The sequence below is a fragment of the Salvia miltiorrhiza genome, chromosome 8, assembly GCF_028751815.1.
Source record: "Salvia miltiorrhiza cultivar Shanhuang (shh) chromosome 8, IMPLAD_Smil_shh, whole genome shotgun sequence".
Classification (NCBI taxonomy): Eukaryota; Viridiplantae; Streptophyta; class Magnoliopsida; order Lamiales; family Lamiaceae; genus Salvia; species Salvia miltiorrhiza.
Window position 1 is genome coordinate 29,931,193 of NC_080394.1, and position 21,417 is coordinate 29,952,609.

Consider the following 21,417-nt stretch of genomic DNA (forward strand, 5'->3'; position numbering starts at 1 on the left):
ATACTACGATAATGTCCCCAATGAGACACCAAACAATGCAACCTCCTCCTATGTGTGAACAGTGAAGTCTTTGGTTGAAACTCCACTGCATTCCCTTTCCAATTCCCTCAACTCAACAAAAAAAAAAAAAAAAGAAGTTGAAGAAAGATACTCCGATAATATAAGTGGAAAAAATGACATATTTAGACTCAAAGATTGGGTCAATTATTAAGGTATAGTAATAGAATAAATAAAATATGGAAAAGTGTAGTTGGGCGTGGAAACTCCATATAAGGAGTCTGTAATAAATATACAGAAATGTTTGAGAAATAGAAATAGTGCATGATGAAGAAGGTCGAAAGTGTAGCGTCTGCTGTCTAGGCCACCAACCATTATTCAGCTTCCACCCAACGCCTCTCTCTCTCTCTCTCTATAAATTTCACTCTCCATCCCACTTTCTGAATTCGTTTTCTTTTGCATAAAAACAAACAAATACACGCGTTTTCCTTTTCTCACTCGTCATGTCTCACTATCCCCACACACAACACCCCAAGCAAATGCATTTGCCCATACTCATACTGCTCCGTATGTGCTGACACAATTTCTACCCAGTTACAGAGTTAGAGAGCTTTGTTAGTTGTGTTGTGGGAGACTGCCGGAATTCAAAATTTTTAAAGATTCTGCTTTTCTGCTGGGTTTCAATAGATCCTGTATAAGAAACTAGAACGATATGAGGATTCTCAAGTCTATAGATTGTTCAGACTGCCCATTTTTCTGTGGATTCTTGGTTGTGGAAGCTTATCCCAAAAGGTATTCTTCCAAGATCCCCTCTGATTTGGTGCTTTTCTTGGGCCTTGGCTTTATAGATTGGTAATATTTATCTCATCTTGCACCAATAATTGTGTTAATCATATATTTGTATATGAAAAGGGGGCGTGGTATTTGGGCTTTTATTTTTACATTTAACAAGGAAGAAGATGAAGAAACAGATTCCGTGTATCTTTTCTTTTTTGGATGTTTTCCATTGGTAGAATCATGGATTTGATTTGTGTGCTGCAATATCTTCGGAGGGTTCAAGGTGATTCATGGCTTGGGATTGGGTATCTAGCTTAGTTTTGCTTCTTGTAATCTAGTTTATGATCAAGATCTTGTTTGCTTTTGAGGGTTCTGTTTATTTTCGTTCACTTTTTTCTTTGTTGGTCTTTTGGGGGAATTTGGGCTTCATTCCCTTTAATTTGGGTTTAGGTTGTAGTTTCATGAGCTTGGGTTGTGGGGATTGGGGAAGTTGTGTTTAAAATGAGCAATTTGAGGGTTTTGTTGGAGATGGGAGTTTGTAGCTGGGATTGACCTTGATGGAGGTGTTTATAAGGATTGGTTTTGTGTCAAAGTAGTTTTTGAGGTGAAACCCATTACCTAAAATTATCCCTCAGCAGAAGAGAGGTTTTGCTATGGGGGATGCTCTTCTCACAACTCTGTCAATGGAGAATCATCATCCTTCCACCCTCTTGTCCATGGATTCAAGTGCCTTGTCTACTCACGACGAATTGGACCTTGAGATGAGCCGTCAGATCCTCTTAACCCGCCCACCAGATATCAATCTACCGCTTGCAGAGAGAAGCCCCCCTCCGCTGCATTGGAACCCCGAACAGTGTGATATTCTTGAAGTTGGGCTTGGTAGTCAGATGTATGAGACGGAGACTTTCTTGAACGTCGCCAAAGTAGGAAGAAAGATCGCGAAAAGGGTAGATAGCATCTGGGGTGCTTGGTTCTTCTTCAGCTTTTACTTCAAGCCTGTGCTAAATGAGAAATCAAAGGCCAAAGTAGTACTCGATGGTAATGGGATTTCCGGCTTTGATAAATCTGACCTACAGCTCGATACATTCATGGTTCAGCATGATATGGAGAATATGTACATGTGGGTTTTCAAGGAAAGGCCCGAGAACGCTCTAGGTAAAATGCAGCTCCGGAGTTACATGAATGGCCATTCTCGCCAAGGAGAGCGCCCCTTTCCATTTAGCGTTGATAGAGGGTTTGTCCGCTCTCACAGAATGCAGCGGAAACACTATAGGGGGCTCTCAAATCCACAGTGTGTCCATGGTGTTGAGGTTGTCCCTTCCCCCAGTCTCAGGAGTCTTGATGAAGATGATCGGAAGAGATGGATTGAACTGACAGGAAGGGAACTGAACTTCACCATTCCTCTTGAAGCCAGTGACTATGGTACGTGGAGGAATCTCCCGAGCACTGAATTCGAACTTGATAGGCCGCTTGCTCCAGTCAAGGCCAATCCACACTCTCAGTCGAAGAAGCTGCTGAATGGCTCCGTTCTAAACTTGTCCGCTCAGCTGGCTAGCCACGTCAATGGGGACAACGCGGATGCTTCACCTGTCTGTAACAAACGAAAGAAGGATTTCTTCCCACAGGCGAACAACGATGACTGTTATGTTGCAGTGCAATCTCCCAGTAAAATTCCTGACTTGGAAGTTCACCCTAATGAGCCACACTGGTTAAATAGATTTAGTGGGGTGCTGAGGAATGTTTATGGCCCCGTTACGGCTGCCAAGACGACTTACGAGGATGAACAAGGCTATCTGATTTTAATCAGCTTGCCATTTGTAGATCTCCAGAGGGTGAAAGTTTCTTGGAGGAACACTCTCACTCATGGGATCATCAAGGTATCTTGTACGAGTACATCTCGTACCCCATTTATCACGAGACACAATAGGACTTTCAAGCTTACAGACATGTCTTCCGAGCACTGCCCGCCAGGTGAATTCGTTCGAGAGATTCCACTCTCCACCCGTATTCCTGAAGATGCTAAGATAGAAGCATATTACGATGGACCAGGTACAGTGCTCGAGATATTGGTGCCTAAGCTCCGAGAGGGGCCAGAGGAACACGAAGTTCATGTGTGTCTCCGACCTCTCCACGGGGTTAACAATCTTATGTTGACCTAAAAATGTTACTAGGTCAGATGCACAACGAAGGCTGTCGATGGTGCTGTAAGCTAATGTATGGAACAGAATATCTTTCTGAGTTATGTTTGCGGCACTAAGTGCACATTCTTCTGAATAGCAAAACTGCGTTTGGCTTGGAAGTTGTATTTTGCATTTGCCCCCTTCAATGGGGTCTTGTTATCTAATTATTTTCTCTTGGATAATACCTTTGTTAGATTTGCATTTTTCAAAAGTGTGGATTTGAAATGTTGGTTTACTTCAACAAAGGTGGCCGTGGTGTGTTGTCTTAATATGGCCTTGGATATTTTGAGACATTACAACAATTTGTCCAACTGTGATGGGAAGTTTATCTTGATCATGAATGGTTCCGTTTGACCATAAAATAATGGTTATATAAGATAGATATTGTAGGTCATATTTGAGAGTTTCCATAATTTGGCTTATGGTTTTATTAAGGGGCAACTTGATATAGAGGCCATTTCAAGGTTTGAAAAATAATAACGAGTCCGTGTACAAGTTGACGTTATCTTTTCGATCTATCCCGAGGGGAGGGGAGGTGAGGTGATGATAAGAAAAGATACTTCTCAGGGAGGCGGCAACTGGAAATCAATATATAATTGAAAATGTCAACTTCATCGGGAGGTTGGTCTAATGCCATTAAAATTTCATATGGATGGTGGATATGATATTGCTCGTATTGCTGCTGGTCCACCTATATATCGTCATCACTTATCAACAATAATTGCGCACTTCCTGTATTATTCAAGTTTGTTGGACTAACTATTTATGACGTCTCTTTCAACCTCTATTTAAGCTCCTTGACACCTTTAGAGATAATAGATCATAACATGACGTTTACACTTTACATAAATTGTTGTCTCCCAGAAAAGCATACCTGTATTATACCAACATTTCCTGTGCAATACGCATACAGGCTTAATAGTAATTCTTCATTCAAGAAAGGATAAGGTATTAAAAACCTTCAAAAGTCGGAAACCTCATCCGTAGATGTAATATTTAGGAAGAAATTTTAGGCAAAACCATTGTTGTGCAGGAGGAAATATTAAATTAGTACCACATAGGTACTAAAAAACCTATCAAATATTTGTCCGACAAAAATTAAAAATAGGAGGGGTATCATAATAAACCCCAAGGCATGAATATAATAATAGAACCCAGAGGACGGGGCGAGTTTAGTCGACCTCCTCAATCTTAGGACCAGCTCCGCTTCCTCCACTGGGAGCAGGAGCATCATCATCCATGGGCACCTCTCCACCTGCACCCTGGTACATCTTGGCAATGATGGGGTTGCAGATGCTCTCCAATTCCTTCATCTTGTCTTCAAACTCATCTGACTCAGCAAGCTGGTTACCATCTAGCCACTGGATGCTCGACTCAATAGCATCCTCAATCTTCTTCTTGTCTGCTGCAGAAAGCTTAGAAGCAATCTTCTCATCCTTGATAGTGTTCCTCATGTTGTACGCATAGTTTTCCAATGCATTCTTCGATTCCACCTTCTTCTTGTGCTCTTCATCTTCAGACTTGTACTTCTCTGCCTCCTGGACCATTTTCTCTATTTCCTCCTTCGAGAGCCTTCCCTTGTCATTGGTAATTGTGATCTTATTCTTCTGCCCTGTAGTCTTGTCCTCAGCAGACACATTCAATATGCCATTGGCATCAATGTCAAAGCACACTGTAATCTGGGGAACTCCTCTCGGTGCAGGTGGGATTCCTGAGAGCTCAAACTTTCCAAGCAAGTTGTTATCCCTGGTCCTCGTTCTCTCCCCTTCGTATACCTGGATCAGGACACCAGGCTGGTTGTCGGAGTAAGTAGAGAATACCTGCTCCTTCTTAGTTGGAATCGTAGTGTTCCTAGGAATCAACACAGTCATGACACCACCAGCTGTTTCCAAACCGAGAGATAGAGGAGTAACATCAAGAAGCAAAAGATCCTGGACCTTCTCATTACCCTCACCGCTCAGAATAGCTGCTTGGACAGCAGCACCATATGCTACAGCCTCATCAGGGTTGATGCTCTTGCAGAGTTCCTTACCATTGAAGAAATCTTGCAAAAGCTGCTGCACCTTGGGAATTCTAGTGGAGCCACCAACAAGAACAGCATCATGAACAGTGCTCTTGTCCATCTTGGCATCCCTCAAACACTTCTCAACTGGTTCCATGCACTTCCTGAACAAGTCCATGTTTAGCTCCTCAAATCGGGCACGTGTAATGGTGGAGTAAAAATCAACACCCTCATAGAGAGAGTCAATCTCGATGGTGGTCTGAGCAGTGGATGACAGGGTCCTCTTTGCTCTCTCACAAGCAGTTCTCAATCGCCTCAAAGCCCTAGGGTTACCGTTGATGTCTTTCTTATGCTTCCTCTTAAATTCCTGGACAAAATGGTTCACCATTCTGTTATCAAAGTCTTCACCTCCAAGGTGAGTGTCACCAGCAGTGGCCTTCACCTCAAAGATGCCTTCCTCAATGGTCAGAAGAGAAACATCAAAAGTTCCGCCACCAAGATCAAAAATCAAAACATTCTTCTCGCCAACACTTGTTGCCTTCTTGTCAAGACCATAAGCAATTGCTGCTGCTGTAGGCTCGTTGATAATACGCATAACATTAAGACCAGCAATCACACCAGCATCCTTGGTAGCTTGACGCTGAGAATCATTGAAGTAAGCTGGGACAGTGACCACAGCATTCTTCACTGTAGAACCAAGATATGCCTCTGCAATCTCCCTCATCTTCATCAAAACCATAGAAGAGATCTCCTCAGCAGCAAATTGCTTATCCTCACCCTTGTAGCTAACTACAATCATAGGTTTCTCAGCAGGTCCAGGAATGACCTTGAAAGGCCACAACTTAATATCACTCTGCACAGAGGCATCACTGAATCTCCTACCAATCAACCTCTTGGCATCTAAAAGAGTAAAAACACCAAACATCATTAATTTCCCAAAAACTTGAAACACAAACACCATACATACAATAGATGGTAAACTGATGTTTTCATGAGTTTGAAACACAAACACCATACATACAATAGATAGCAAAACATAAACGAACATGGATTTATACTAAACTGATGTTTTCATGAGTTTGAAAATATATGGTAGGCACAAGATGGCCACATTAGTAGCACGGATAGCTTTGTTCGGAAGGCCATTAAATAGTCACACTATACAGCATATAGTTGTACATCCTTCACCCTTCTACCACAGGAAATCAAAACTCAGACCCAAATAAACAGAGAGGAAAGGGAAAGGACCACATATCTGAATAAGCACTAGAACATCAACACTAATTTAAGATTTATGACACACAACACCAACAATTAAGCAATACATTTATAACAAAAAATGTACATTCCCTTGAAATCTAAAGAAGAATACTCTTAACAATCCCAGGTTTACCTAGAAATCAAAACAAGACAATCAAACTAATTACTTCATGTTATCTGTTAATTAACCCTAACAAACTACGTGTAGTACCAACAATCGGCAGTTTCTATATCAGATTCAGATTCAAATACTTTTTTCACAAACTCAAGGGAATGTCAGGTTCCTAAGATAAAAGACAGATTATCCGATTTCATATTCTTAAACAAGACAAGTTCAACATTACGCTAAACCATATCTAGAATATATAGTCAGAATAACAGAAATGCATGCTGAATTAAACTGTAAATATCAAATTCTAAAAGCAATATCAGATTCAGTACTGTTACAAACATACAAACGCATCATGACGAATCAAATATTACAGATATCTACTAAAGTAAAACATCACACATGAAAACAGCAAAGCTAGATGTTAATTTAAATCTTAAAAAACATACAGTCCCACAACTCTTACCGAAAACAGTGTTGGTAGGGTTCATGGCGACCTGATTCTTAGCCGCATCACCAATTAGCCTCTCGGTATCAGTGAAACCGACGTAAGACGGCGTGGTCCTGTTGCCCTGGTCATTGGCGATGATCTCTACGCGGTCGTGCTGCCAGACACCGACGCACGAGTACGTCGTACCGAGATCGATCCCGATCGCCGGACCCTCTCCTTTTCCTGCCATGGCTTTCTAACACTAGATCTGAAGAATTTGGCTACACAAAAAAATGTCGTTTACAGAGACAGAAGAACAAAATTGAGGCGGGTTAGGGTTTATTTTATAAGAGTAGGAGAAGTACAAGTCGGGAGAATATATACTGCATGCAGTTGCTCGGGTTTCGCATTCCAGAATGTTCGAAACAAAGAATTACTTGGTAGCCGTTGGATGGGTTGCGGAGAAGTAATCAACGGTGATGATTCATTCAACTTTTCCAGCGAGTAGAGGGTTTTGATTGGTTGATTCGAGTTGCCGACCAGGGCTTTTTCCTTTTTGCCCTTCCGCTCTCGGATATTTTTTGTGGCGAGGAGGCTGTTTGAGGAAAATATCAGATTTTAAATTATTTTAATAGGACTTTTTCTTTTATTGACGAAATTATGGGATGATAGTAAAGGTGTTTCGAACCCATGAATAACTAAATTATTACTAGTACTAGTACATTCGCCCGTGCGGTGCACGACGAATATAATTTTGCATTAAAATTAAACGATGCAGTGTGTGTATCGATTAAGTGACTGGGGGTTAATGTCTAAAATCGAAGGTCTTGGATTCAAGCCCCCTGTAGCGCGGCGCGGCCTTTAAATTTCTTTATTTAATTATGTTAATTTATAAAAAAAAATTAAATGATGTATCAAATGAATAAAAAAATAAATATTAAATATAGTTTGAATATAAGTAAATGTAAATTATTTTTTTTTAAATTAAAATAATCTACATCAATTACTCAATAAAGATCCTTAGTTTTATTTTATAATTTTCAAAAGTATCATTTTAAATTTTCCAACTATTTGATGGAAAACTTTTTTTTCTTCCCTAAAATTATAGAATAAACACATCATTCAAATTAAAAGAAACGAAGAAATAATAATAAAAAAAGTATTCACATCACAATATATATTTTTAAAACATGAGCTAATCATACATAAAATTATTTTTTCTAAGTTAGCTCATTACTTATGTGATTATGTCATCTTATTAGAAAAGCTTCAATTGATCAGTAGAAAAATAAATTATATTATTAGAATTTTTTAGAATACTAATAAAAGAATTGAATAATTATTTGATGCCAAAAAACAAATCCCAATAAAAATGAAATATATCATTTTGCTTTAGCTTTCTCCTTCAAACATACTTATTTAAATACATTTCTAAAATTATTTTTTTGCTAAAAAGGTATAATTTCAAAGTTTATAAAATTTTATTGATTATAATTTTGAACATAGTATATAAACGTATATTTATAGTTATTTGTAAACTATTTAAATTACTTATAATGGTAATTGACATCACACGTTATTATTATATAGTAATTAAATACCTTCATTGATAATCATAATATAAAATTATTTTTGAAATTCTATTTTTCATATAATCCCAACTTGACATAAATATGATTGTGTGTAAAATAGATATAATGTCAGTTGGATGGAAACAACGTCGTTTCAGGCTGTTAGACAATTAAAAACCCTAAAATTATTTTAATTCCTATTTTCGTTTTCTCCTAATCCTCATATCTAATCATATTTATTGCAGCAAAAAGAGTTTCTATCTATTACTTTGATATCTTGGATTACTTCTTGTCATTTTCTCTCATCAGCTTTGTTCATCTCACTTTGTCTCAATTTAATACTTCGATTCTTAATTTATTTAGTTAGATGCTAATTTTAAACATAAATGCTGAAATAAGATTTTATTAAAAAGAAAAGAAACAACAACGGAAAACCAAACACCCTTGAAAGCACAAAGCTGCAGACTAAGGGCCGAGCCTCGTTAAAACCTCATAACAGCTGAGGAAAAAGAGTACTCGTCAAGGACCAAGGTTGACAGAGCTGAGTTAGGAGGTCTCAAGGATTCCGGCCGAACCATTACCCTTAGGCCTCCCGGCTTACAACCGATCCAGAACCAAGAGAAAAAACCAAAAAATCAAGCGAAACGAGTAAAATAGGGAATAGAAACATCCTCTTTGACAAAATCATTTAAACCAGCAATGGCATGAGGCCAAAAACCCTCCTCCGTAGCTTGAGAAGCCAAATAATCCGCCGATCTGTTGCCCTCACGAAAAATGTGAGAAATGCGCCACGTGAAAGTGTGGAGTTTGGAGAGAGCAAGCTTCCACCGAGGCTTGAATCTCCAAGGAACCGTCTCAGATAGCGTCTGAAGAAGCTGAACCACGTAAGAAGAATCCGACTCAAACCAAACTCTCTCCCATTTGGCACGATGCACAGATTCAATCGCAATAATAATAGCTAAAAGCTCTGCTTCGAACGCAACCCCCTGGCCGCCTGAAAAAATGATAACAACCAAGAACGTCATTGAAGGCATTCCTAAAGACGCCCCCCGCATGAATCCTCCAATCACGAACCGAACCATCAGTATTAACTTTAATCCAAGACGGAGGGGGAAGGTGCCAAGCAACGTAAATATAGGAGAAAGGCTTCCTGGGTTGTCCAGCGATGGAAAGATTCTTAAGAATGAGAACATCAGAAATCGAGTTGGCCATAGTGCCAAGGACGAAATTATTAGCAGCTTCACAAAGAAAAACCCGGACCTGCTTGAGAATCAAGTGGCGTGAAGGTGCTATATTTTTGTGTATGACGTTGTTGCGGTGAGACCAGAGACTCCAGAGGAGAGAGACCACCCCAACTTTCCACAAATTGCCAACCTGTTTGCTGTTCTTCTGGTGGATAGAGAAGCGAATCATGCTGCCCACGTCCAACGGCAAAGGTTGCTCAATCAAAAACCAACGAAAGACATTCGCCCAAATAGAAGCCGAGAAGGAACAGTTCAACAGAACGTGATCCATCGTCTCTTCCGCTGCCGAACATAAAGTGCAGCGGTTAGGCCCCTGAATACCAAGGAGGCGATTCATATCAAAGGTAGGGAGCTTGCCAACAATAGTGCGCCAGACAAAGAGAGATCGCCTTGCTGGGATAAAAGGGGCCCAAATCCAGGAGCCCCAGTCGACCTTAGGGAACTGAGGTCGTATGTGAGCAAAGGCCGAAGTAGCAGTAATGTTCCCGAAACCCGAGTGAATCTAGGATCTGTCGTCAGCCAATCCAGGAATGGGGGTAGATATGATGTCGAGAGCAATGCGCGGGAAAGACTGTATAAAACTATAAGTGAGGTGCCACTTACTATCAAAGTAGTAGTCTGAAATCTTCTGAGAGAAATAGGGTGTCATGAACTTCGAAATATGAAGTTTGTCGATCAGTCTATACCCGAGCCAATTATCTCTCCAAAAATAAATCGAATCTCCAGTGCCAATCGTGCAGAAGGTATCCGAAACAATCTCCCGAATCGTCCTTCTAACACCAGTCCAAATCGACGAACTCGCCCATTGGGAAGCCCAATCCATGGTCTGAGTGAGATATTTCTGACAAAGCAGTCGATAGCCGAAGCTGTTCATGTTCATAATATACCAACCCAGCCGAAACATGAAACTATTATTGATGTCAGAGAATGATTTGACTCCAATGCCGCCATGTTCCTTCAGAGCACGAGCTCTGATCCAACTCACAGAAAATGAAGGTTTCTTCAGAGTACTCCCAGTCCAGATGAACGATCTACAAGCTCTGTCGAGAGCATGCAGAAGTTTCGCCGGCCATTTATAAACAAGCATGCTATGTACCGCAGCACTGTTGATAACAGAAGAAACTAAGCAGAGCCTGCTCGCCATAGAGAGTTGAGCACCCTGCCACCTAGGGAAATGGGCAAGAATCCGATCATAGATAGGTAGAAGCTTAGCAGAAGAAGCTCGACCCGAGAAAATAGGCACTCCCAAGTATGTGAAAGGCATGGAGCCAATGTTGAAGTCCAAAATCTGTTGAAGCCGAGAACGTCGCCCAGGAGACACCCCTTTCCCGAAGTAAAGAGTAGACTTATGCTTGTTGCAATATTGACCAGAGACCGTGGCATAGAGCTGAAGAATCGAGTCTATCATAATGCAATTTTAAACATAAATGACATTGTTTTAATATGCTCAATTAACATTGTATTAGTAATCGACAAATATGGTACGTAGGATTTCATATAGTATTTCAGCACAAAATTTGACCAAAAAATAAGCGAGTATGCAAAATAAAAATATATATAATAATTGGATAATTTTAATATATATTTCAAAATTGATGTGCAAAGGCCACTAAATTTATATACAATAGTAAACCAAAGAGAAAAAGTAAACATTTGTTTAGTATTAAGGAGATGTGATATTTCCACAAAAGAATTAAATGTATCTTTATGTTATGCTTAATAAAATAATTCAACATATAAATATAATGTTTCAATGATATTTATTTTTTTATCAAAAGAGAAGAGAGTAGAAACAAAATTTTGTAGTAGAGAAGGAAAGAGAAAAAATATTAATAATAACGACAACCTTAAAACAACCATATAAATAAGAAAAGACAAAAAATATGAAAATTTGATTTAAAAAAAAAAGAGGAGAGAGAAAAAAATAAACATATTAAAATTTTAAAATATAATAATTTATTTATTTTAAATTCATATTTGATCATTTTTATACCAAATTAAAGATCTTGCATTTATCTTTAATTTAAGTTATATATATTGAAATTTTTTTTAAAAAAATAAAATTTGATTTTTTTAAAAAAAAATCACAAAAATATGAAAGAGAGAGAGAGAGAGAGAGAAAGTATGTATGAAAAATTGAAAGAAATCGTGTGATGAAAGAGGAGAGAGAAAATATATGAGATTAGAATTTGTTGAATTTTGTAAATGCCCTTAACATGATTCTTTAATTACCATTTTGCCACAAACTGTGTTTTCATATAATAAATAGATTTTATATTTTTATACTATTTTGCAACTTAATTGATATTCTCACCATTTCATTTTATTTTGCCTGCTTTTCCAGTATTATTCATGAGAGTGAGATTATAATATAAACATGTTTAGATTCATATTCAATATATTATTATAAAGTAACTGCATAAAAAAATAGATCAAATTGAATAGGAGCATTTTATTTTCATTATACCGCAAATGTACGATGGTGTAATTGCAATAAGTGGAAGCACTATCGTATCCCACAAAAATTGATGAATTCAAATTTCTAAATATTATTAATGAATTGTTTTCAATCTAATTAGACAATCAAAGTTCAAAAGTTGTTGATTAACTAAAATAAAGCAAGTAACATAATAACAACAAAATAAACTTTTTTTAGAATAACAACAAAATAAACTTAATTAATAAATCGAGGAATGACTCGAAGGAAATTTATCCTAAGGACTAGATGTTGATGGATCGTAATAAACTTCAATCTATATTAAATAACTCTTGGATGAACCTAACTATTTAGGGTTATCTCGCACCAAGCTTTAGCTTCTCTCTTGGACGACTAAAACAGTAGATTATGTATCATAATTGTTGTTAGCGGTCAATTTCTAACCTATAACTTCAAAAGGCACCAAAAATCAACAATGCCCTCACTTAAACTCTCAATCTCCCTATTTATTGAGAGCATGTGCCTTAAACTCATAATCTATATCGATTATCCCCCAATTGAAATCAACACAATAGACATGCTCAAATGGTGATCAATCATTTAAAAAAAATCACTGGCTCAAGAAGATTAGAAACATCTAAACAAGAGTTAAATTAAAATATAAATCAATCCACAAACTTATCTAATCTAATCCCTAAGATAAAGAATTTCAGCCAAACATATTTATAATCAAAACAAATCCCAAGTCATAAGAAGACATAAACAAATAAATAAAAAGATAGAGAATCATAGACAAATCCTATAATTTTGATCTTCAATCATGTAGTCTTGACGAGCTCCTTTCCAAGTCTTTCTTCTTCCTTTGATTGAGGTGTACATTGTTTTGGTGTTTGGAATGAAATTAAAGAGAGAAAAATGGTAAAGAAAGATGATGGATTGGAGAAGGAGAATAGAGGCTAGTGTTTCAAGTATTGGATGTGTTGAAAAGTGATGAAGAATCAATCTCCCAATTTTGAAGGTATATATGGTGTAGAAAGTGAAAATCCCGTCTAGGCCCACAAAAGTGCCAAAATCCGTGTTTTTCCAATAGTCACGGTAGCGACCGCGGTACAGGAACGCGGGGGACTTGTGGAAGGGGCCCGAGGGGTGCGTTCTGGACAATTTTGGGTATTAACCTGCGGTCGCTATCGGGACCGCGGACTCTGCTGCTTTCTACGCAACCGACTTGCTCGTCTTTGTTCTCCCTAGTCCAAACTCAAATTCAACCGCCAATTCTGCTCACGGATTCTTATCGAACTGTACTTTGATCCCATGCTTTTATATTTCTCCAATTGTTCCTTGATTTTTCCTAAAATCACACTAACTCTACAATCAAACATCAAATCTTCATAAATCTCAACACTATGGCACAAACATGCATTCACAAGCAAAATACGAAGGAAATGACAAAAAATCATGTGGATTGTCGGGGAGTATTTTTTTGTTAACAAGACTGATTAATGCATATTAATTGTATTAATAATGAATCATTGCTTATAATATAGGGGTGCCAAAAATATTTTATGAAATAGCAAATAATCATTATTTTAAAAAATATTCCCTTTCGTTCTACTTGATTTGGCCTATGTCTTTTTGTTATGGTTCTTTAGAATTATAAGATAGTAATGTAAATATGTGTGGACTAATAATTAACATAGTGCAAAATGATACCTAAAAATGAAACATGTCAAGTCAAATTGCGCAATTCAAAAACTGATACCTAAAATTATAAATGAATAACACTTCCAATAATAATTTGATGTTGTTTGAATTGCATAACAATGTAAATATAAAATAAAAAATGTGATCACCTGATCATAATTGATAAAAATCTGCTGAAATAAAATTTTATTAACGAAAAATAAAAACAAAAAAACAACCCATCGAAGACACAAGCAGTAAACCGAGGCCCAGGCCTCGTTAAAACCTTTCAGGGAAAAACCCAAAGGGAAAAATCCTGGAAAGGAAAAAGAGTGCATGTCAAAGCAACAAGACCCGAAAGGATTCAGAAAACTAGCAGAGCTCCGGCCACACCATCGCCCCGAAGAGATTCAAATCCTCGGGCCAAAACACAAACCAGCACCAAAAACCAGCTAAGACCGCAAGGAAAAGCGATAGCAGCCCGACTGCCAAAGTACATGTCATAAGCAGCAGCACGACTCGCAGCAAAACGGTAATTGGAACCTGCACTCCACAGCGGAAACAGACCAGCTGAAAATGTGGCAAAACACAGTAACACCCCATCAATGAACCACCCTAACGAATGAGGGTGTGAGAACGTCATCCAACACCAGAGAAACTATCTCGGGAATAGCTTCAGCCTAGAAACCAATACCTGTTGGAAATATGGTTTTTAGACCATTTCTGAAATTAATTATTTAATTAAATATTTATTATTTAATTGAAATAATTATTGGATGTTAATCTACGTCTCGAGTAGATGAATGTGGTATACTTGAAGTCTCAAAACCGATTTCCGGTGAGTGAGATATTGTATATCAAAGTTTGGATGTTGAAAAGGGAAATAACTCTTGTGAAGTGCTATTGTCCCACATTGGAAAACAAGGGAAGAATACTCTTGTATAAGAATAGCTATGCTCATGGAGCTAATAACTTGTGGGCTTGCTAGTGGGCTTGGATGAAGGACTTGGCCTCGCGCGCACACACACACACGCGCGCCGCCGCCGACGATCGATCGGACGGACGACGCCGCCGCCGGACGGGCGGGTCGGGTACGGGTACGGGCCGCGGCCAAGGACTTGGATCTTGGCAATTGGTGTTTGGGTCCAAACTATATAATTTTTTGGACAAAATACTTTTGGGCTTGTTGGACTTATTATTTTTTGGCCCAATTATAATTTGTAATAGCCCAACCCGAAGCCCAATCTTCCAGCCTTATGTCTGCAGTGAAGCAGAACAGTTTCTCCATGCAGAAAAGTTTCGAAACTGCGCAGATTTGATTTCTGCCATTGATGCAGAATCAATTTGTAACAACAAATTCAAATGGTTTTGAATTTGTAACATCCATAACAGTTTCTTGGTTTTAATCCTCTTCATGGAGGATTTAATCTCCCTCATAAGTGGTGAGATGCCTATAAATAGAAGAGTAGAAGCATGGCATTGTACCCTACGAAAATATGCACTTCCTTTCTCACTCTCATTGCATATTGCTCAGTTCTTGATCCTGTTCCGTTCGCCGGAGCTCGCCGGATTGTGGTGCTACATCCAACGAGATGTCGTCGTTTTACCTTTGGGGAAGATTCGCCAACACCGTGAGCACTACCAGGGCGATAATCTTCTTGCGGGAAGAGTTTCACCTCGACTCGACGTCTTTTATCACGTTTGTTTTATTTCATTGTAATTCCGTTCTAGCTTCCTTGTTACTTCTATTTGTTTATTTTCTTAGTTTAGTTTTCTAGCTTCGATTGTTTAGTTTGAGTTGTAAAAGTTCACTCGATCGTGTACCCCGTTGTAACAATCGCAAGAAAATTATCGCCACTGCTGCCGCACGTTCGAGTTTGGATTTTTAATTGATATTAAAACTTTCGAAACCTAAAACCTTTGCTTGGAGAAATGGCGTCCACCATCCCTGCTGTCGGCAACGCCACCAATGGCTCCACCGCCTCCGCCACCATTGGCTCAACCGCCTCTGCCACCATTGGCTCCACTGCCTCCGCATTCATTGGTTCATCCTTTGGCTCAACGGGTGGTTCCACTTCCACCATGGCCCCGTTGCAAACGTCGAGGACGTTGGGTCTTGCCGAGAAACCCTCCATTTTCTCGGGCAAGAACTTCAAGTATTGGCAAGAAAATATGTTGTTCTACCTCACAACCGTGGGGTTTGCTGGTTTCTTGACGGAGGATGCACCTCCGACCCCGAGTAAAGGGGAGACGAGCTTCGAGGTTCGTGTCGGGTATGCGAATTGGTGTCAAGGCGACTACTTGTGCCGCAACACCGTTCTCATGTCCTTGGACGAGCGGCTCTACAACATCTTCAAGGTCCATAAGACCGCGAAAGAGGTGTGAGGGACACTTGATCTCAAATATCAAGTGGACAAGACGAATACTACAAAGTATGTCGTCGCCAAGTGGTTGGACTACAAGATGGTCGACTCCCGCTCCGTGATGGACTAAGTGGAAGAGTTCCAAACTCTCTCACACGAAGTTCAAGCCGAAGGAATGCCCTTGGCGGATGCGCTACTTGTAGCAATCATCATCGAGAAGTTGCCTCCTAGTTGGAGGAGCTTTCAAAACCTTTTGAAGCATGAGCGCTCGGAGATGTCTGTAGCAACCTTGGTGTCAAAGCTTCAAATGGAGGATCACGTCAGAAGTCGTGATCAAAAGGGCAAAGCGCCGATGGATGCAAAGGCCAATCTCACCGAGAAAGGCGGTCCTTCCAACAAGCGTGGTCGCCCTAACCCCAATAACAAGGGCAAAGGGAAGCAAGGTGGTGGCCAACCATCAAAGTTTGATGGTTTATGTTTCAATTGTGACAAGCATGGTCACATGGCTAAGGATTGCCGCAAGCCAAAGCGGAAGAAGGCGAAGAACAATGTCAACAACGTCGAGAAGGACTTTGACGATTGGAACCAAGACGATTTTGCTGCGATGATTTCCGAGGTGAATCATGTTGATAGCCCAAATGCTTGGTTCGTGGATACCGGCGCTACCGTCCACATTTGCATCAATCGTGAGTTGTTCCACAACTACAAAGAAGTGGAAAACAAGACGATCATGGAGGCTAGCGAGCGGACTTCTCAAGTCCTTGGCATGGGAGATGTGGTTCTTCAACTCGATTCAGGCGTGGAGATCACCTTGAAGGACGTGCTACATGTTCCCACCGTCCGAAAGAATTTGATTTCGGGCATTAAGCTCACTAAGAAAGATTTTGAATTGTTTTTCAAAGCTGATTATATTGTAATTCGCAAGTGGGGAAAGTTCCTTGGGAAAGGCTATGCCTCCGAAGGGCTTTTCAAACTTGGCGTGAGAGCTTGTAAGCCTGCCAAGGTAACTATCAATAAGAAAGAATCTACTTCTTCTGCTTACTTGATTGAGTGTTCCGATTTATGGCATTGTAGACTTGGACACGTTAATCTAAATGCTATAAAAAGACTAGTAAAAATGAATTTACTAAAAGTTGATGATTTTAACTCACAAGAGAAATGTGAAGTTTGTGTTGAAGCTAAAATGGCTAAGTTACCATTTAAATCGGTTGAAAGGAGCACTAAACCACTAGAACTAATTCACACCGATGTATGTGATTTAAAGTTTGTACAAACTAGAGGTGGTAAGAAGTACTTTATCACCTTTATAGACGATTGCACAAGATATTGTTACATTTACTTATTGAAAAGTAAAGATGAGGCTATTGAAGCTTTTAAAAACTTTAAAAATGAAGTCGAGAATCAACTTGGATGTCGAATTAAGATGGTTCGAAGTGATAGAGATGGAGAGTATGTAGCTCCGTTTGCTGAATTATGCAACGAAAGTGGTATAATCCATCAAACGACGGCTCCTTATTCACCACAATCTAACGGCGTTGCTGAACGCAAGAATCGAACTTTTAAGGAAATGATGAATGCCTTGTTGATTAGTTCAGGATTACCCCAGAGCATGTGGGGGGAAGCTGTTTTAACGGCTAACTATATCTTGAACAAGATTCCACTCAAAGGGAAAGATGTAACTCTCTATGAGCTATGGAAATGAAGGAAACCTTCGTATAAATACCTCAAAGTGTGGGGGTGTTTAGCTAAGGTAGAAGTGCCTTTACCAAAGCAAGTTACAATTGGACCTAAAACGGTGGACTGTATCTTCATTGGTTATGCACTTAATAGCAGTGCCTATCGTTTCATAGTACACAAATCGGAGATACCCGATATGCATGTAGGGACAACGATAGAATCAAGGAATGCTATATTCTTTGAAAATATTTATCCTAATAAAGATAAGGGTGTGTCTAACTCAAACAATGGAGTTGAGTGTGAAGCTACAAGTTCTAAACCTTTAGACGTAGCTAGCAGTTCTACACAAGTAGATGATACCACAAGTTCTAATTCTGTACCACATAATAGGAAAAGACCAAGGTCTAAACCTGTGGATGTAGAACCAATACGTGGGGAACGAGTTAGAAAGGCTAAGGTCTATGGACCAGATTATGTTGTCTTAATGTTAGACGGCGAACCGGTGACGATCAAAGAAGCCTTATCTGGCTCCGATGCAGCTCTTTGGAAAGAGGCCATCGATATTGAGATTGATTCCATTATGCAGAATCATACTTGGGTGTTAGTAGATCTACCACTTGGAAGTAAAGCTTTAGGATGCAAATGGATCCTAAAGAAAAAGTACAAATCTGATGGTACTATAGATAAGTACAAAGCCCGACTTGTCGTTCAAGGTTTTAGGCAGAAAGAAGGGTATGATTTCTTTGATACCTATTTGTCTGTGACTAGGTTGACATCTATTAGGATGCTTCTCGCTATTGCTGCTTTGTACAATCTCGAGATACACCAAATGGATGTGAAAACTGCATTCTTATACGGAGAGTTGGAAGATGAAATATATATGAAGCAACCTGAAGGGTTTGTAGTACCTGGGCAAGAGCACAAAGTATGCAAACTCCAACGGTCTTTATATGGATTGAAGCAAGCACCGCTTCAATGGCATTTGAAATTTGACGGCGTAATGTTGTCAAATGGTTTTAGAATCAATGAGTGTGACTACATTAAGAATTCTAATAACCGCTATGTTATTGTTTGTCTTTATGTAGATGACATGCTCATCATGGGGAGTAATTCCCGAGTGATTCAAGAAACGAAAAATATGCTAAGTAAAAACTTTAGCATGAAGGATATGGGCTTAGCTGATGTAATTCTTGGAATTAAAATTCTAAGAAAGCCTGATGGTATTGCAATAACACAATCTCACTATGTTGAGAAAGTGTTAAAGAAGTTCAATGCTTTTGACAAGCCAATAGCTAAGACTCCATGGGAACCTAGTGTACATTTGAATGTACATAAGGGAGAACCTGTTGATGCGATAGAATATGCTAAGATTATTGGGATCTTGATGTATCTAACAAATTGCACTCGTCCCGATATAGCATGCTCGGTCAACAAGTTAAGCAGCTTTACAGCCAACCCTAATAATGAACATTGGAAAGCTCTTGAAAGAGTCTTGAGATATTTGAAATATACTCAGAACTATGCAATTCATTATACTAGGGAGCCCCATGTACTTGAAGGGTACTGTGATGCAAATTGGATATCTGATGCCAAAGACTCGTTCTCAACGAGCGGTTATGTATTCACTGTGGGGGGGGTGGTGCTGTGTCTTGGAAATCCAAGAAGCAAACTTGTATTGCTAGATCGACCATGAAATCTGAATTCATAGCTTTGGATAAAGCTGGTGAAGAAGCCGAGTGGCTTAGAAATTTCCTCGAGGATATTTCATGTTGGTCTAAACCTGTGTCATCTGTAATAATTCATTGTGATAGTCAAGCTGCCATCGGACGAGCATAAAATAATTTGTATAACGGTAAGTCGAGACATATTCGTCGACGCCATAATACCGTGAGACATTTGATCACGAGTGGTGTTATCACAATTGATTATATAAGATCAATTGATAATATAGCCGATCTGTTGACTAAAAGTATCCATCGAGATCAAATGTATAGACTGTTAGGGGGAATGGGTTTGAAATCCACATCTTAAAGATGATCATAGTGGATACCCAACCATGATGACTGGAGGATCCCAATAACTTGGTTCAATGGGACAACTAAGCTATGAGAATCTGTGTGTTAAACACTCGAGTTGCCTATTCCTTGTAGAACAGTGAGTGTTCTGAAACCTGCATGTGGTAAGGTTAAGTCTTTGACTTTTAATAACTCTAGAATTCCTCAATGAGGACAAGTATAGCAGGATGCTTGAGTTAAGAGTTACCTATATAAGTGTGAAGTGTGGCCGCTTCGATTGAAACACTTATGAATCCAAAGGGGTGTTCCAAGGCCCGTAATGGACACAAACGTAAGAACGAATGAGGGTTGAAGCAATATTGTGTCAATATTGTTGACTCAGTATACACCGAGGAGGACTAGTTCAAGGAATCATATCTACTAGGCCGCCGGTATACTCGATAAGATTGACTATGGTAGGTTCAAAGCCACAAGCTACCTTTCCAAATGCAATATTGTTTCTTAAGAGGACTGAGCTAAGTGTCTGCATACATCTGCATACGGCTTTCTCACTCATGTGGGGGATTGTTGGAAATATGGTTTTTAGACCATTTCTGAAATTAATTATTTAATTAAATATTTATTATTTAATTGAAATAGTTATTTGATGTTAATCTACGTCTCGAGTAGATGAACGTGGTATACTTGAAGTCTCAAAACCGATTTCCGGTGAGTGAGATATTGTATATCAAAGTTTGGATGTTGAAAAGGGAAATAACACTTGTGAAGTGCTATTGTCCCACATTGGAAAACAAGGGAAGAATACTCTTGTATAAGAATAGTTATGCTCATGGAGCTAATAACTTGTGGGCTTGCTAGTGGGCTTGGATGAAGGCCTTGGTCTCGCGCGCACACACACGCGCGCGCCGCCGATGACGATCGATCGGACGAACGACGACGCCGCCGGACGAGCGGGTCTGGTACGGGCCGCGGCCAAGGACTTGGATCTTGGCAATTGGTATTTTGGGTGGTGTTTGGGTCCAAACTATATAATTTTTTGGACAAAATACTTTTGGGCTTGTTGGACTTATTATTTTTTGGCCCAATTGTAATTTGTAATAGCCCAACCCGAAGCCCAATCTTCCAGTCTTATGTCTGCAGTGAAGCAGAACAGTTTCTCCATGCAGAACAGTTTCGAAACTGCGCAGATTTGATTTCTGCCATTGATGTAGAATCAATTTGTAACAACAAATTCAAATGATTTTGAATTTGTAACATCCATAACAGTTTCTTGGTTTTAATCCTCTTCATGGAGGATTTAATCTCCCTCATGAGTGGTGAGATGCCTATAAATAGAAGAGTAGAAGCATGGCATTGTACCCTACGAAAATCTGCACTTCCTCTCTCACTCTCATTGCATATTGCTCAGTTCTTGATCCTGTTCCGGTCGCCGGAGCTCTCCGGATTGTGGTGCTACATCCAACGAGACGTCATCGTTTTACCTTTGGGGAAGATTCGCCAACACCGTGAGCACTACCGGGGCGATAATCTTCTTACGGGAAGAGTTTCACCTCGACTAGACGTCTTTTATCACGTTTGTTTTATTTCATTGTAATTCCGTTCTAGCTTCCTTGTTACTTCTAATTTGTTTATTTTCTTAGTTCAGTTTTCTAGCTTCGATTGTTTAGTTTGAGTT

The 21,417-nt window shown here is 39.3% G+C and overlaps 2 protein-coding genes across 2 annotated transcripts; one reads left to right on the forward strand and one right to left on the reverse strand.

The window, feature by feature from the left end:
• Nucleotides 1-215: 215 nt before the first annotated feature.
• On the forward strand, nucleotides 216-3,136 carry LOC130997580 (uncharacterized). The gene has a single exon (XM_057922941.1). It carries the CDS (start codon nucleotides 1,428-1,430, stop codon nucleotides 2,931-2,933), a length of 1,506 nt encoding a protein of 501 aa, XP_057778924.1. The 5' UTR covers nucleotides 216-1,427; the 3' UTR covers nucleotides 2,934-3,136.
• Nucleotides 3,137-3,862: 726 nt separating this feature from the next.
• LOC130997578 (heat shock cognate 70 kDa protein 2-like) lies at nucleotides 3,863-7,270 on the reverse strand. The gene is made up of 2 exons (XM_057922940.1): nucleotides 6,792-7,270; nucleotides 3,863-5,856 (listed from the first exon to the last, which is right to left on the reverse strand). The coding sequence occupies exons 1-2, from the start codon at nucleotides 7,003-7,005 to the stop codon at nucleotides 4,127-4,129; spliced, it is 1,944 nt and encodes a 647-aa protein (XP_057778923.1). The 5' UTR covers nucleotides 7,006-7,270; the 3' UTR covers nucleotides 3,863-4,126.
• Between the last annotated feature and the right edge of the window lie 14,147 nt (nucleotides 7,271-21,417).